The 15,575-nt window shown below is 55.5% G+C and overlaps 1 protein-coding gene across 1 annotated transcript in view; it reads left to right on the top strand.

Annotated features, from left to right (window-relative positions):
- Positions 1-15,575, top strand: part of SHANK3 (SH3 and multiple ankyrin repeat domains 3) — a gene marked incomplete at its 5' end in the record, with an annotated part of 356,878 nt that overhangs the window by 157,017 nt on the left and 184,286 nt on the right. Inside the window, 1 exon segment of the mRNA XM_082310842.1 lies at positions 9,044-9,237. Coding sequence (XP_082166968.1) covers positions 9,044-9,237 — 194 coding nt within the window.

The following is a 15,575-nucleotide window of genomic DNA, read 5'->3' as shown; positions in this document are numbered from 1 at the left end:
CCATAACGTGTGGCGTATTCAAAGAGGCAGCGTTACAGAAGTCGGTAGGCGCTGCAACAACCAGCACTGTGGTACCAAATTTGAAGTGTGTGGAACAAATGGCACCTAGTTGCCCACTGAGGTGTCCAGGCTCCTGACGTGAGGTGGTTCAGAGCCTATGAAGGTGGGAGCAGAGGGCTGCACTATGCCACTGCAGGAGGGAACGTCCTAATTACTTCAGCCGCCCTGCAGCTGCCTTGCTGCAAACTGGTTCCTCCTCCCATGACCTGGCAGTCCGAGCCCTGGCCCCTTCCTGGGCTGATGGGCTGGTCCTTACTGGTGAGGAGGGTAGGAGGTTGGGGGTGCCGTGTCCCCCCCTTTTATCCAGTAGCTCAGTGGCTTTGAGGGAGAATTTGGATGGTTTAGTAAACTCTTGGTAAAAAGCACAGTGTGCGACTCCTATCCTATCTGTTGTGTTTGGTGGGAGTTGCCAGGGCTCGCGAAGGGTTTGGATGTGCTGGCAAGTCAGGGGAAGGAGCAGTAGCTGATGACACCGGAGCAGCTCGTGTGCTGTGCACACAGTCCAGGCTGAGATATCCTGAGCAGCGCTTCAGGAGTCTGGGGATGCTACTGACGACGCTGGAGAAACGCTGTAGGTGTCAGTCTCTGAAGATGTGACAATAGCTGAATAATTTTGAGGACCAGCGTTTCAGACTACAGTGTCAAAGTCTCCACTCCTTCTCCTTGTGGTTCTTGCTCCAGATGCCTGTACGATCTAAACGGTTTTCCCAAGGTAATTTTAGTGAAGGCAGAAGGTGGGTTACAGAGTCAGAAGGTGTTTACCAGTTGTGCTGGAGTAACCAGATCTATCTCAGTCTTTGTCATGGTGCTCTGTGGAGCTGCCTGGGCACCTGGGGGGGACCTTCTAGAAAAGGTCCTTCTAGACCTCTAGGTCTGCTCAGTGTCTGGCCATGTACAGGGAGGCGGTGATGTGAACGTTTGTTTATGAGGAACAGAACGTGTACCCCAAAACCAGTTGCACACAGCAGATGCTGAATGCCGTGTGTAGGGCACTGGGTTTTGACTGAGACACGCTATAAGGACTTTGCAACCAAAATGTTAAAGGTTTCATAGTCATAGGCTTTGCAAATTATTTCCTTCTTTACAAAGTAGCTCCTGCCTTCTGCATGGCATGGGTTCTTCCACCTTTAGGAGCTGCAAAGCTGCAGACCTTCTGGGATTGGAAGGTTCATGGTGCCTAAAGGAGGGAGGGACTGATTAATCATCTCCTGCCACTCCTGGGTAACACTGACCAGGAGATACTGCTGAAGCGATTCTTCTTTTTCCAAAATTTTTGAAATAGCTTGTCTTGATCAGCAGCAGCTTGTGAGGATCCACCTGGACCTTTGCCTCCATCCCCCAGTGCGGTGTGGGGTCTGGTAATCCTCTTGCAGCTCCCTTCAGTTACTATCTACCGTAAGCTTGTCGGGCACCTTTAACAGAACTAGGCTTTCTCTCACCTTTGTGAAGAGCGTCTGCTAGAGAGTGAGGTGCATGCTAATTCACGGTAGTTGCCTGTTCCTGCGTTTACTAGGCTTATCAGACAGGTTGTCCAAATTCCTAAGGACTGTGATCTTGCAGGATAGGCAGGATTAGAGGCATAATTTTCAGAAATCCGTTATCCTCTTTGTCAACTGATAAAACTATATTTTGTCTTTTCAGTAGGACTCTCTAAGATCTGATGGAGCTACCCAGTGATATAAAACACTTTCAGCTGTCAGGATGGAGAGGCACAAATCCAGCTACCACTGGGGATGTTTCACTGGCTGGGATGCACACCGAGTGCTTTAAAGAGTGAATCAATATCTGTGATTATATAAAGGGAGACAAAACCTTTTAATTAATTGTCTCTCTCGGGTTTCCAGTTCCGCTCCATCTTCTCCAGACGTGTTCGTAAGGCTGCAGCCACAGCCAGGTGGAAGCGTTTATACTTCAGGGGAGCTGGTTCAACATCCAGACTGATCATTGCAGTGGAGGAGGGTGCCTGCAGGACCTCTCCCAGCTGTTCCTTTGGCCAGCTCTCGCAGCCACTGTCAGTGTGTCCTTGGCGGCAGACTCCCAGGTTTCGGAAGCATCTTGTAGGTCACGATTGCTGGTGCTGCTTGGTTGAATGCTCCTCTTCTGAGGATTTTCACGTTTGGTCGCTGGCCGCGTGGCTGACGTCGTCCCGCGCTGCGTTTCCCTTGCGCGGTGCAGCACCGTGCTCCGTCCTCACTGCGCGGCGGCGGGAGGAGCAGCCCCGCCGAGCTCCCGGCGGAGGCCGTGGTCTGACCGAGGGCTCCGCGACTCCGGCTTTACATCATTGCTCAGGCCCCCGAGCTAATTAGCTGGAGCGCTGGTCTGGCGGCCGTCTGAGGAGGAGCAGGGAAGGGAAGTGACTCCCGTTCTCCCGTTGCCTCCCTTTTCCCAAACAGTGTGAATCTGCCACTAATTGGCTCTCGTTAGCAGGTGACTGTGCTATTCTCATTTCCTTGCGCAGAGATGATCTGAGACAAGAAGTTTCTCAGCAGACTGAACAGCAAGGTAAATGAGCCGTGCTCTAGGAACAGAAAGGAATAACGTCATTTTGTGCAAGAGCAGTGGCAGTCAGCCCCAGAATATGAGCCCAGGTCTGCTTCGTTACCCGGCTCGGAGGGTGCGTGGGGGGAGAGGGCGGGGGTCCTGCTCTGCTTCTGTGGCTGGAGGGAGCCCAGCAGTGAGGCATAAAGCTCTCGGTGTCAGAAACTGCCTCCTGAATTTTGGACAGAACCTGTGTCTTTTGGTTGTTATGTCAGGTCTGACCCAGGTGATACCCTAGGCAGAGTATCTCTGAAGATTTCTTCCATTTCTGAATTCAAGATTCCTCCCAAAATATCTAATTGACAGCCAAGGGAAATTCCCATTGACCCCACATATATGCTGGGGGGGCACCCAGCTGGAAAACAGCTTTGCAGAAAAGGCCCTGGGGGTGCTGGCTGACACCAAGTTGAACACAAGCCAGCAACATGCCCTTGCCGCACAGATGGTGAATGGCATCCGGGGCTGCGTTAGGCAAAGCATCTGCAGCAGGTTGAGGGGGGTGATCTTTCCCCTCTGCTCAGCACTGGTGAGGCCACACCTGGAGTGCTGGGTCCAGTGCTGGGCTCCCCAGGACAAGAGAGAGATGGGCATACTGGAGAGAGTCCAGTGAAGGGCCATAAAGATGATGAAAGGACTGGAGCATCTCTCCCGTGAGGAAAGGCTGAGAGAGCTGGGGCTGTTGAGCCTGGAGAAAAGACTCAGGGGGATCTCATCAATGTGTATAAATACCTGCAGGGAGGGTGCCGAGAGAGGACGGAGCCAGGCTCTTCTCAGTGGTGCCCAGTGACAGGGCCAGAGGCCGTGGGCACAAACTGAAACACAGGAGGTTCCCTCTGAACATCAGGAAACGCTTTTTCTGCTGTGAGATTGGCTGAGCACCGGCACAGGCTGCCCAGAGAGGCTGTGGAGGCTCCCTCCTTGGAGATGTTCAGAAATCATCTGGACATGGTCCTGGGCAACTGTAGGTGTCCCTGCTTGAGCAGGGGGTTGGTCGGGAGGTCCCTGCCAGCCTCAACCATTCTGTTCGATTCTGTGAATCTGGGAAAGTTTTAGAAGTGACGAAGCTGCTATTTTCTTGCTGGAGCTGAAACCATTTCCATCAAACCCAGTCTATTTCTGTATCTGTCAGCCACGCTTGTAGTAACAATTTGAAACTCCAGAACAGCAAAAGCATTTCTTCCGAAGAACGCATAGTAAGAGCCATAATCGAGAAGCAGTGTTTGGTTGTCAGTCAAATTCTGTCTAAGGGTACCAGGTTATAAGGAGCTGGTGGACTTCATAATGCTGCTTGGGTGATGGCAGAATCTCTTACCTGAACACTGCGAGTGCAACTCACAAAGGAGATCGCTGCCGCTCTCACCGCTGGACAAAGCTGGAAGACCCGTGGCAGGGCATGCGTTGTGTGCTTCTTCCCACCCAGCTTTGGGTACAGATGTCTCCAGAAGGGCTCCTACAGAGAAATCATCGCCAGGTACTCCGTGGGTGCAGAGCATGTGTGAGAGCACGTAAATGTTCTCAGGGTGAGAGGAGTAGCTTACAAATCCTTCCTTCCCTGGCTGAAGGGAAAGGCAGCTCCAGCACCACAGACAACTCATTTAAAAAGCAAAAAAGAAAAAGCATGCTCTTGGGGTCGGTGCCTTGTGGCCAAGAACAATTTAAGAGCCATACAGTTCCTAGGAAAGGCTAACTGGTCACCTGCAAAGCTGCCAAATACATTTCATTCCTGAAGTGTTCAGTTTATAGCACATTTTGAAACAGTAGGAAGTTCCCCCATGCAAAAACTTTTCTGTATCCTAAAGCAACAAAAAATCTGATATTCAGCTCTCAAGGGGGAAAAAAAATCAGGATCTGTAATAGATACTTCCGTGATAATGTGCAAAGCACCTGAGTATGTTCACTGCCTCCCAGAGATATGGAGAGATGTGGCAAGACAAAGCCTGAGTGATTCCGACAGCTCCGGCACAGCCGCGTTGGCTTGAATCTGCCACATCCCTGGCCCTACCTTCACGGCCCGCGCTGTGGCAGCAAACGCTGCAGCGCCCATGGATCATCGGCCGTGCTCTCCGAAAACCGGCGTGCCTGCACCTCGTGCCGCAGGGGCTCCGCCAGGACGGTGGTGGGCGGGAATGGCCCAAAGAAGGGAGGAGGAGGAGGGTTGTTTAAACCTAAAATGAGAATCCTTCAGCCAGAACTCACCTGACAAAAAGTGATTCTCTTCTGATCAGCCCCTTGAGAGCACATAAAAATTAAAGCAACCGTCCTGGGTATTTGGGACTGCTTGATGTGTTTGAAGTAATTGTGGGGACTATTACGGTCCGTTAATTCCCTTGCGGTGATTTGAACCTACCACCAGCCTGTGGAAGGGAAGTCTGTCTTCCCTCAGAAGTGACTGTGGCTTGTTGAGGTGATTATTGTGAGTGTCCGCTCTCGTGAGGAAGCTCTTCTGTACCGGGACCCAACACTGTTTCTGAGGGAGGCACCCTGTCAGATGCTCAGGTCTCCATCACCGCCTCCAGGCACTATTGAGTCTGGATGCTTCCGGGGGCTAAAATGCCTGTAAGAAGCATGAGACGCGGAGTCACACATCAAATCCGTCTCAAATAGTTATTTTCAACAGGCAGAGCAAGCGTGAGACCTCAGAAATTTTATACAAAGGCACGCTATCAGCTTTTCATACTGATGCATAGGCTTACAACAGTGTTTCTTGAGCGCTCGTTTATCTGCAGGAGAACCAAACCCGGGCGCCTGGCCCGCGAGCAGCCCCTCCGCAGGACCCGACCTGGGGAACGCCGCGTGCAGGCTGCTCCGCTCCTCCTGGCTCCGGGCGGGGCACCCAAAGAAATCTGATTTCAGCTCGCCGGCTTCCAGAGCAGGTTGCTGGTTGAAGAGGCAGCAGGTGACATTAGGAGGACGAGCCCTCCATCTGCTATTGAGGCTCATTCAAACCAGACGTGTCCCTCTTGCCGGCACGCTTTCGTTGAACGACACCTACTGCTGGGCTGATATACCCAACGTCGTTCTCCAGTTGCTGCGGTGAAACCAGATGCCCAGTTCGAACGGACGAGTTTCAGGTGAAGGGCCACCGCCATAAAGAGAAAAGCCCTGTGATCACCAAGGGCAGGATCTCTGTGCAGAAAAAGAAAGGGCTGCTGCTCTTCCGCAGTGACTGCGTTTTATTTGAGCTGCCCCCGGTTCGCACCCCCGTGGGGAGCAGTCTCCTCTGGCGCCCGGGCATCTCGGCCACGGCATCCTGCGTCTCGGGGAGGAGGGTAAGGGCATCGCGCGCGGCGAAATCACGATTATACACTGGGGACGTTAAGAAGCTCCTTAGCTACTTAATAAACGCTGCCGCGGTAGTGTTTGTTTTATTCATAATATACAAGGCGTCCTGGCTGCTGTTCAGAAATAAGTTATGGATCCAGCAGCGATTAGCTACAGCTTAACTCGGCGGTACAAAGGATGAAACCCGCTCCTGCAGGCCTCAAGGTGCCTTATGGCGCAGGGTGATAAAGTAGGTGAAGAAACACAGTGTCAGTTCATGTGGAAAGACGCCAAGGGATACTCTGCTCTTGACTGATGGAAAACATAAAACCCATTCCAGGTAGTTTTTCTCACCATTTTCCGGTTAGGAATATAGGTAGCAATGTTCCCAGAGCAGAGCCTGAACCTGGAGCAGCTGCACGACTGACACAGGTCTCTATCAAGCAGGCATTAACATGAAATATGATTAAACTAATTAACATCCTTTAATTGAAATTGAGCCTGCCAAAATAACCCAAACAAAAATGGTGGTATTCTTTGAAATTATTACAAAACTTGTTATAAATGTACCTCTGATATATAATAGATGTAGGCTTCTGAGACATTTTGACTTAATAACTCTTTAACGATTAAAAAATGAGCGTGCTACAAAATCAATATGGCAGATACGAACTGGATTGCAAGGCACATAATTAATGCTTCCCCAGTGCAACTGCTAAAGAGGAGCCATGGAGACTTCATAGCGTCACAGGATGGTTTGGGTTGGGAGGGACCTTAAAGACCGTCTGGTTCCAACCCCCTGCCGTGGGCAGGGACGCCTTCTGCTAGGCCAGGTTGCTCAGAGCCCCGTCAAACCTTGACACTCCCAGGGACGGGGCAAGAAAGAGAATTTGGGCTGTTGGTTTGATCTTCATGTCACTTGTGCAAGGACCGGCTCTTGGTCCAGCAGCTGTATTTTCCAAAATGACGTGAAAGACGATGCAAGGTTGTTGCTGAGAAAACGCATGGGCGATGGTGCATAGAACTGCCGCAGTCCTGCTGGAGGGTGCCAGGGTGCAGGATCAGCAGCGGAGCTGCGGGTTCCTCGGTAGCTGGGGTAGCTGCACGTCGGCAGCACAGTTGTTTGAGAACAGCATCGGGGCCCCTGCAAGGGGAGGGTAGACTTGTAGTCAGTAGCTTGGGGAAGCGAAGTGGCTGGAGCGGGATCCTGCTTGCTGACACGAAGGTCTGCGCGGGCACCCCTTGCAGCCAGCAGGGCTGGAGGGGGCTCACGGCCCCAGCGCTGCAGCGATCCCACCCTGCGCCAGCAGCCTGGCCGCCCCGCTCGCCTGCCCCCATCGGCGCGCCCAGCCCGAAGCGCCAGCGCCCGGCCCCGTGGGCTGAGCGTCCCCAGGCCGGCGCGAGCACGCAGCAGGGCGCAGAGCTGCAGTGTCGGCGAGGCGCGCTGCACTGAGCAGATATTTCTGTGAGCTGCCTGCAATACCTACGTTTTCTGCATGCTTCTCGTGACTGTTTCTAAAAACATGAAGGGGCCTTTTAGAGATCTGAGCTGGTCTTTAATATCTCTGCATTGACTAAAAATGATACTGGAGTGACATTTAGAAGTATTATAAGGAAAGGGTAGCTATTTATTTCTTATTAAGTGTTTTTCCCCTTGAGGGACTATAACTTAGCGCAGTACTGAAGCAGCAGGCTTCTGAGCTGAGGCTGGCAGGTTACCGGGCGCACATCCCCGGTGTGACAGTGCCTTCTACTGAAGCCTTGTGCCTGCGGATGGGAAGTTGGACGAGAGGGTTTGGGCAGCCTGCTGATGCCAAGAAGCTGTGCCTCTTGTGCCGGCCTGTGTGTTTCAGTGTTGGGTTGCCGTTCCTGGCTTTCTGCTGGTTTCCGTGCGGCGGGTGTCCGCCAGCAGAACTGCTCCGTGATGGCGGTGGTGCTCCCGGGGGAAGCTCAGACTGTCCCAGGCTGACGGACGCCGTCCTTTCTCCGGGCTGCATCCCGCTCTCCGAGGAGCGGTGCACCCGTTTGGGTTACGGCCATTTCTGGGGGGCCACTTCTGGGGGTGCGTGTACGGGACAGCTTTTCCTGCCGCAGCGTGTGTTCCCCTCTATTTGCACCATCACCAGGCAGCGTCTCCGGCAGCAGGAGGGTCTGCGGAGGAGCCCCCGCTGCACCGCCGTGCCCCTGCCCCTCCCGAGGGCCCGGGGGGCAGCGGGAGGGTGGCTGGGGGCAGCCCCACAGGGGCTGTGGATGCACGGCCCCACAGAGCTGGGGACGTGGGGGCTGCGGGTGAGGATGTACGCACCCAACAGGGGCTGCGAGTGCAGATGGGGGGGCTGCAGCTGCGGGGCGAGGGGGCTGCGAGCAGGGAGCCGGGGGGCTGCGAGCGGGGCGCTGCAGGGGCAGCAAGAGGGACCAGCCCTGTGCGGGGGGCTGCGGTGCGCGGCGGCGGCCGGCCGGGGGCAGGGGGAGCCCCCGGCACCGCCCCCCTGCGGGAGGCACCGCTGTCACCCCCCGGGCGCTGCCCCCGGCCCCGGGAGCGGGCGCTGGGCACCCCGACCCATCCCCCCGCCCCGAACCGCTGCCCCCCCCGCACTGCCTCGCCGCGCATCGCCCCCAACCTCTCCCCGCCCCCCGGGCCCCGCTCCCCCGGGCCCCCCCAACCCGCCCCCGCAGCCGCCCCCGGCACGGCCCCCCCCGGCGCCGGCCCCCGCTCCCCCGGCCCGGGGCAGCGCGGCGGCGGTGGCCGCCAGGGGGCGGCTCGGTGCGCGGCCCCGGCCCCGGCCCCGGCCCCGCGGCGGCGGCGGCGGCGGCGGCGGCGGCGGCGGCGGCGCGGCGCGGCGGGGGCGGCGGCCGGGGGCGGGAGGCGGCTGGGCCGGCGCCGTCCCCGCCCGCAGGGGGAGGAGCCGCCGGCGGCGGCACCTGCCCCGGGCCATGGTGAGCGCGGCGGCGGCGCGGCGCCGGAGGGAGCGGAGCGCCGCGCGGGGCGGGCGGCGCCGCGCCATGGAGCCGGCGGCGGGCGGCGGCCCCCCAGCCGCAGCCGGTGCCCGCGCCCGGGCGGCGCCGCGGCGGCCGGGGCTGCGCTGAGCCCCGCCGGCCCCGCCATGGCGCAGCCCGCGGGCCGCGGCGGGCCGAGCCGCGAGCTGCCGGGCATCAGCACCGTAACCTACGTCTTCGTTTACAGCCCCGGCGGCCCGGCGGGGCCCCCCGGGCCCGGCCCCGGCGCCGAGCCCGCGCCGCACGCCGCGCCCGCCCCGCTGCGCGGGCCCAAGCGGAAGCTGTACAGCGCCGTGCCCGGCCGCAAGTTCATCGTGGTGAAGAGCTACGCGCCGCAGGGCGAGGGCGAGATCCAGCTCAACCGGGGCGAAGCCGTCAAGGGTGAGTGCGGGCGGGCGGCGGCGGGCGGGGCCGGGGCGCGGGGTCGGGCGGGTGGGGGCCGGGGATGGCGCCCACCGGGCGCGGGCTGCGGCCCGGGGGTCCCGCTCCGGCCCGGGGGTCCCGCTCTGGCCGGGGGCTGGGGGCCAGCAGCAGTGGTTGCCCCGTCCGTGGCCGTGCGGTCCCGAGCTGGCCGGGGGCTGCGGGGCCCTGGCCCAGCTGTGGGGCAGCGGAGCTGTGGGGACCCTGTTGGCTCCGGCCCTGGGTCCCTCGGGCAGGCCCTGGGGTGCTGGGCAGGCCCTGGGGCTGCGCAGTCAGGCCCCAGATGTGGGGCCGCGGCTCCTCAGCGTGGCTCTGGGGCTCTGGTCCTGCAGCCGGGCCCTGGGTCGTCGGTCCCGCCCTGCGACCCAGAGCTGTGGGTGCCATGCTCTGCTGGGACCCCCGGAGAAGCGGGCATCTCTCTGAACCCTCTTCTCCCCAGCCCGGCACTGACTGCATGCCCTGAGAGCCGCTCCTGCCTCGTGCCGTGGGCCGTCTGCAGGGCTCCCAGTTGCCAGCCCACCTCTTGCTGGGCGCTGGCGGCGCGGGCTGAGAGCGGCGAGGGGGAGGTGGGCAAGGAAGCGCTTACTAAACAAAACTCCCAACCATACACGCTGAGGAGCCACGGCAGTGCAGAGCTCACGGGGAGATGAGAGGCTTAGAGGGATAATGGCATTGCCCATTATGTTGGGCAGACTTCTTGAAAGGCGTGTAAACCCTGCGGTAGGTCCTAAGTCAGCTTCCAGCAGACAGGGATAAGAAAAGGCTTCCTCTGCAAGCGGGCTAATTCCATAGCTTTCCACTGAAAGTTTAAGGATCTTCGTTTCATCTTCCTGCCTCCACTTTTTTTGCTGATGCCTCTTACAGCACGGGCTGGAGCCGTTGCTAATCTGACTAGTTGCATTAGCTGTAATGTGGATCTGAGCTCGGGAGTGGGCGACGGGGCTTGCTGTTCCATGCTCTGAATTGCTGCTTGAAAAGCACATCAGACCTCCGAGTCCTGCGCTGTGGGTGCCGAAAGCCTCCCCTTGGAGGTGGCAGTCCGAGCAGACTTGCTCTTGCCCCCGCTGACGTGTGTTTGTCCCCTGAGTGGAGGAGGAGACAGACACGAAGTGCCTGTGGCTCGGCTGAAGTGCCAGATGGTGAGGCTTCTGCAGCGGGGTGGCTGGAGTTAGCGGCTGTTTGGTGTGTGGAGCTACACGTTGTGGGGTCGCGGGTAAAGGTGTTTGCTTCCAGGAGGCTGGAAGGAATCAACAGATGGACAGGGCTTTTGGGTCAGAAGTGCTTTTCCCATCTCTGGTCTTCACCCACTTACCCAGTGTTTTCTGTCACACCCTTCTCCATCTCCTCGTGCATTTGCATTAAGTAGGTGGCCCTGATGCCATTCCTTAGTAATTGCAACAGAATCCTTAATTCACGTATTCACCTGTAATTGTTTGCCTATCTTCTTCATGTGATCTCCAGAGGAAAGCAAGTTGTGGGAAGTACCGTGGGGAGGAAGAGCGGACCCTGATGGGCAATGGCTCCTCGGAGCTGGAGGCACTCTCAGCTGCCTCTCTTAATGTGTGGCTGAGAAGGCTTAATAAGAGTTAAAAGAGAATCACTTCAGGGACTCGCTTATGAAGGATCTCCAGGCAGTGTAGATGGGCAGCGCTCAGTTATTTACTGCTTTGGAGATGCTGATTAATTTTCGCGAGGATAGGGATATTGGCAGTTACTGGATAGGGTGCCCTGGCGTTGCAGGCAGGTAGAGTGATGGGGATAAACGGGACCCAGCAGTCTGAGCGGAACTGCTGCGGCTGGTGCTTTGTCATGTTTGGTGGACTCGTGACTCCTTTTGGAAACGGGGTGATCTTCAGTTGGTGGGAAGAACTCTCTCACACCTGGCTTGTGGGAAATAGAAGTTGGTATAAGTGAAGGTCCCTGGCTGAGGTGGTGCTGGGCTTCTGCTTCGAGCTAACGGGGGAGCCAGGGTGTCCGTAAACGGGCAGCAGCGGTGAGAGGCGTTGGGAGAATGCGGTTTGAGAGGGTGCCTTGCCATGGGCAGCTGGGAGGACTTCAGATCAGGGTCCTGAAAAGGATGTACCAGCCGAGTGGGGACTAACTAAGCTGCTCAGAAACCAGCGTTGGGGTGTTGGGGGTGGAGGGTCCTGGAGGGAGAAGGTGGCAGTTGGAGGAAGTGTTGAAGTGCAGTGGGTATGAGCAGAAGAGCTGTTTGGGGAGGGGTGGGAGCAGATGTGGGGAGTGTTGTCAAAGAACTGCTGGAGGCAATTGCCTGATGAGATTAGCTGCGTTTGGGGAGATGTGCAAGGGTGAGAGCCCTGCGTGGAGGGAGCTCTCTGAGAGTGTGATGCTGGGGGAGAAACCTGTCCGAAGATGCACGCCTGAGTGAAGAGCTGTCTACAGGCACGAGCGTGCTGTGGGAAGGGACCTCCACGGGGAGGGCAGTGCCGAGCAGGCGGAGGCTGGGGACGGGAGATCGCTGGCGTGGAAGCTGCGATAGGGCCAGTGTCTCATCTTAAGATGTGTTAGTGCGGGGACTTGACAGCCATCCCTTCGATGCGATGATGCTCATTGATTTCAGATGGCTGAGGCTGCAAGCAGTTACTGTCAGAGAGGAGAATGGCAAAACACGCAAGGGTTTGCATGTGGCCCTGTTTGAAGCGGGACTGTGTTGTGAAGCAAATGCTGCTTGTTGGTGTGCTGTCTTGAGAGAAAGCTGAGGATCCTTGAACGTTCACCCAGGCTTACATTTGGAGGTTGCGTTCCTTGTTGAACGCTGGGCTCCTGCAAAGGTTCTGCTGAACGCTGATGTTAAGCATGGGTCTTACGTACTGGATTTGGTGGAGCGAGAGATGCGCTGAACCTTGTGTTGTGTGACAGATTTCCTCGAGGTGTTTCAGTAGGAGTTGGTTTGGTTTCAAGAGCACGGTGAAAGTTAGGGTGTCTGACTTGACTGTGTACTGTAACTGTCCCGGTAGCTGTTGGATGACACAAGGCAATAATCAATACAGTTATTGCGTTTGTGAGGTAGCTAAAGAATTCAAGCAGAGGAGAGTCTGTCCTTGATCTGCTTGCTACTGATAATGAGAAATGAAATGAGATGCGAGTGCCCCAAGCAAGGGAAGAACCAGTAGTCACCAGCACTGAAATCACAAGGTCACGGGGAGAAATGGTTCAGAGACAAGGCACAAAGAGGACTGAATCTCCAGCCTTCAAACTAGGGAGAAATTAGGAACGCTATGAACATGCTGGCTTTGGAGTCTGATTTCTTTGCACTTTGTGATTAGGAGGAGTTATTCTCAAGCAACTGTTACCATGTGCATCCGACAGTAGGTTTTCCTCTCTAGCGTGGTTCCTTATTGACATTCCCTACTGCAGTATCTAAGCTAACCCTCTGTGAAGTAAATGGCAAACTGAATTTCTGTTGGCTGTGGCTATGGTTTTCTTGAATTATTATTGTAGCAGTTCTCGGTTGTGCTGGAGGTTGTTTAGATAGAGGGGATGATTTTACTTGTGAGTAAAGTTGTTATTGCACAGATAGGTTTTGTTGGTGGAAGGTTCTGCAGTTTCTGTTTGATGCGCAGCCAGCTAGTTTCCTCTGGGCTTTCTTTATCCATCCAGAAACATTTAAGAGAGGCTGCTCACGCACAGTTCACTCGGGGCTGTGGGATCCCCGCTATGCCGCAGGAAGGCAGCTGTTCTGGCAGGTAGATGCAGCAGGTTAGAGATGGAGCCATTAATAACCTGGAAGGTTAAGCCAAAGCTTTAAACGTCCCCTTCAAACTATCTGTGCCCACGGTGATCTAGAGCAAAGGGGTGACACACAGCTGCCTCCTCGCCAGACTGCCGCTCCTGCGTTATTCCCAGTGTTGGAAGAACAGAGATGGAGAAGGAGTCTCGTGGTCAGTGAGTCGAGACCTTGGCCCTGCACGGCTTTACCATCACCTGTGAACTGATCACGTTCCACATTTAAAACCACTGACGCTTTCCTCCTGCTGTTCTGGTGGGGAGGCTGCTCTAGAACCTTCCAGACTTCAGGCTTCATCTCTTCTGACTTCTGAAATAAGTGCTCATGGCTGGTTTAATCGTTTTTTGGTGTGTCTTTAGACACAACAGACTGCTGTGATCTGGCTGTGAGACATCAAAGGCACTGTGACCAGGTTCTCGTTTGGAAAAAATAGATTGATTTTTCCTTTCCTAACAAATGAAATGACTTCATCAGGAGTACTACCTGCTAGCCTTATGTTAGTGATCCACCGAGCAGGGATCCCAGGGCTCGCTGGCTCTGATGAGGGTTGGGTGCGTGAGAGCAGTATCCCACCTGATGCTGCAGAGCATCTCCTGGTGCTCGTTGTCTCCATGGTCTCTTCAGCTGGAGCCACCCTGTCCTGTGGGCGCCGACTCCAGAGCATCCTCTGCAGCTCCAGACAAAGCTGGGAGTCGTCGAGAGCCTGTTGTCCTCTGAGCTCGTGCTGCTTCACTCTCTCCGTTCTCTTGTAGCCCTTGGATGCTGACCGTTCTTGCTTTCCATCTGAGGAGCTCTTTAACTCTCCTGGGGACTGAAATGCAGTAAAAATACTGCCTTTGACCCCAGCCTCGTGAGTTTGCCGAGAACTGGACTGTGAGAGCGGATGAATGCTGTTCCAGTTCTCTGCAGCCCTAAGTTCCTCGGAAATAATTAGGCACAAGTATGGATTCTACCAGGCCTTTGGAGAACAAGAGTTGTTATCGCTCATCATGTGCTGGAGGATTGATGGCAGACAGCAGCACAGAGCTGTCCCCATCTGCTGTTGTACGTTCCCGTGCCTGTCCTGTGCCATGGCTTTACCAAAGGTGCTCTGCCGTGAGCATGGCAATCTTGGACATGCGCCCTGGAGTGACCTGAACGATACCTTGTTTGGGAACCAAGCACAAGGCACCCTAGTGGGGTGGCTGAGGTTGTTAGGTGGTGTGGGAGCCTGGGAGTTATGCTTCTGGGCTGTTTGTCTGGCAGTCAGTGTTTGGAAGTTAAAAGATTTTTCAGGAATAACAAGAGCTTCTTGAAATGTGGATAAATTATTTCCTCTTGTTGGAAACTTTGAAAAATGAGTCATGGAAGAGGAAGAAGAGAAGAATTGCTCATGAAAGACAAAAGAAAATGAACTGAATAAAACTGAAATATCTTAGGGACGTGAAAATGTGTTTGGAAGAATTGGTTTTGCTGCTTATGACGTGTGCAACTGCACGGCCAAGCCTGTGGTGGCCAGGTGACAGGGTACAATCCTGTTCCCTTTCAGGTCGGTGGGACGTACAAGTAATGCTTTTGCAACATAGGCTTGTGTAATTTCTCTCCTAAATTTAAGCAAGGTCGTGTCCCTGCATGGTGATTAGTCTCTGATTAGCTAGTGCCGGGGGCTCCTGGAAAGGGTAGGGTAGTGCACTGACCTGCAGAACTGGCCCTTGAGAGAGCCCAGTGGTGCTTGTCTGGCTCCTGCCCCCACACAGGAAGATCCATGGCCCCTACTTTTAGACTGTTCTCCTGAGGCAGTTGGCCATAAGCAATTGTTGTTTCTCTTCCCTTCTGGTAGTTTCATACTCACTTTCAAGCCACTTAAGCATTTTTCAACCAAATTTGTCCCATGTGTGGTGGTTTCAAGGCCAAGTTGCTCGAGCCATGGCAGCTGAGGGTGGGGAAAGCAGCCAGCTGATGGCTCAGCAAACCCGGTGGTCCTGGCCGCCGAGCCTGTGCAAGCTCCACGACAGCCGTGACGTGATCTGCCACGTTCTGGCCAAGCAGGAGGAAGGGGTTGGCTGGGAATGTTGCGGTGGGAGGAGGTGGTGGGGCTGTGTGGGGAGCAGGTGGTGTTGTGCTCGGGAGGGAGTGCCGCTGTGGGTGGGCAGGGAGCCGTGGACATGGGGGCGATGGGGTTGGTAGGACATGGGCTTCCCAGCTGTGGCTCAGCGGTGGGCTGCAGAGTCAGTGGACTTCGTTGTATCTTGCCTAGTGTGTCTCTGGCTGTTCTTGTGTTCTGTATAAATATCTGACCTCTTTGTGATGCCTGCTGTGCTCTTCATGGCAGTTGTGTCATAAGACAGCTAATTATGCCTGATGTAGAAAAGTATCTCATCTTGCTGGTTTATAAATTTGTTACTCTTCAGTTTAAGTGTTCTCTTGTTCAGATGCTCTGTGGAAGTTTTGGTTTTTTGAAATCCCACTCACCGTTTTATATGCCTGTTTTGTATCTGCTTAAATACGTGTTGCTTTGCCATTAATGTGCCCCATTCTTTAAATCTTCTCCTGCAATTAATTTTCTTATACC

This window comes from Platalea leucorodia (genome assembly GCF_965183815.1).
Source record: "Platalea leucorodia genome assembly, chromosome: 4".
NCBI classification, from domain to species: domain Eukaryota; kingdom Metazoa; phylum Chordata; class Aves; order Pelecaniformes; family Threskiornithidae; genus Platalea; species Platalea leucorodia.
Note: the sequence above shows the minus strand (reverse complement) of the source record. Positions and strands in the feature narration are given on the sequence as shown.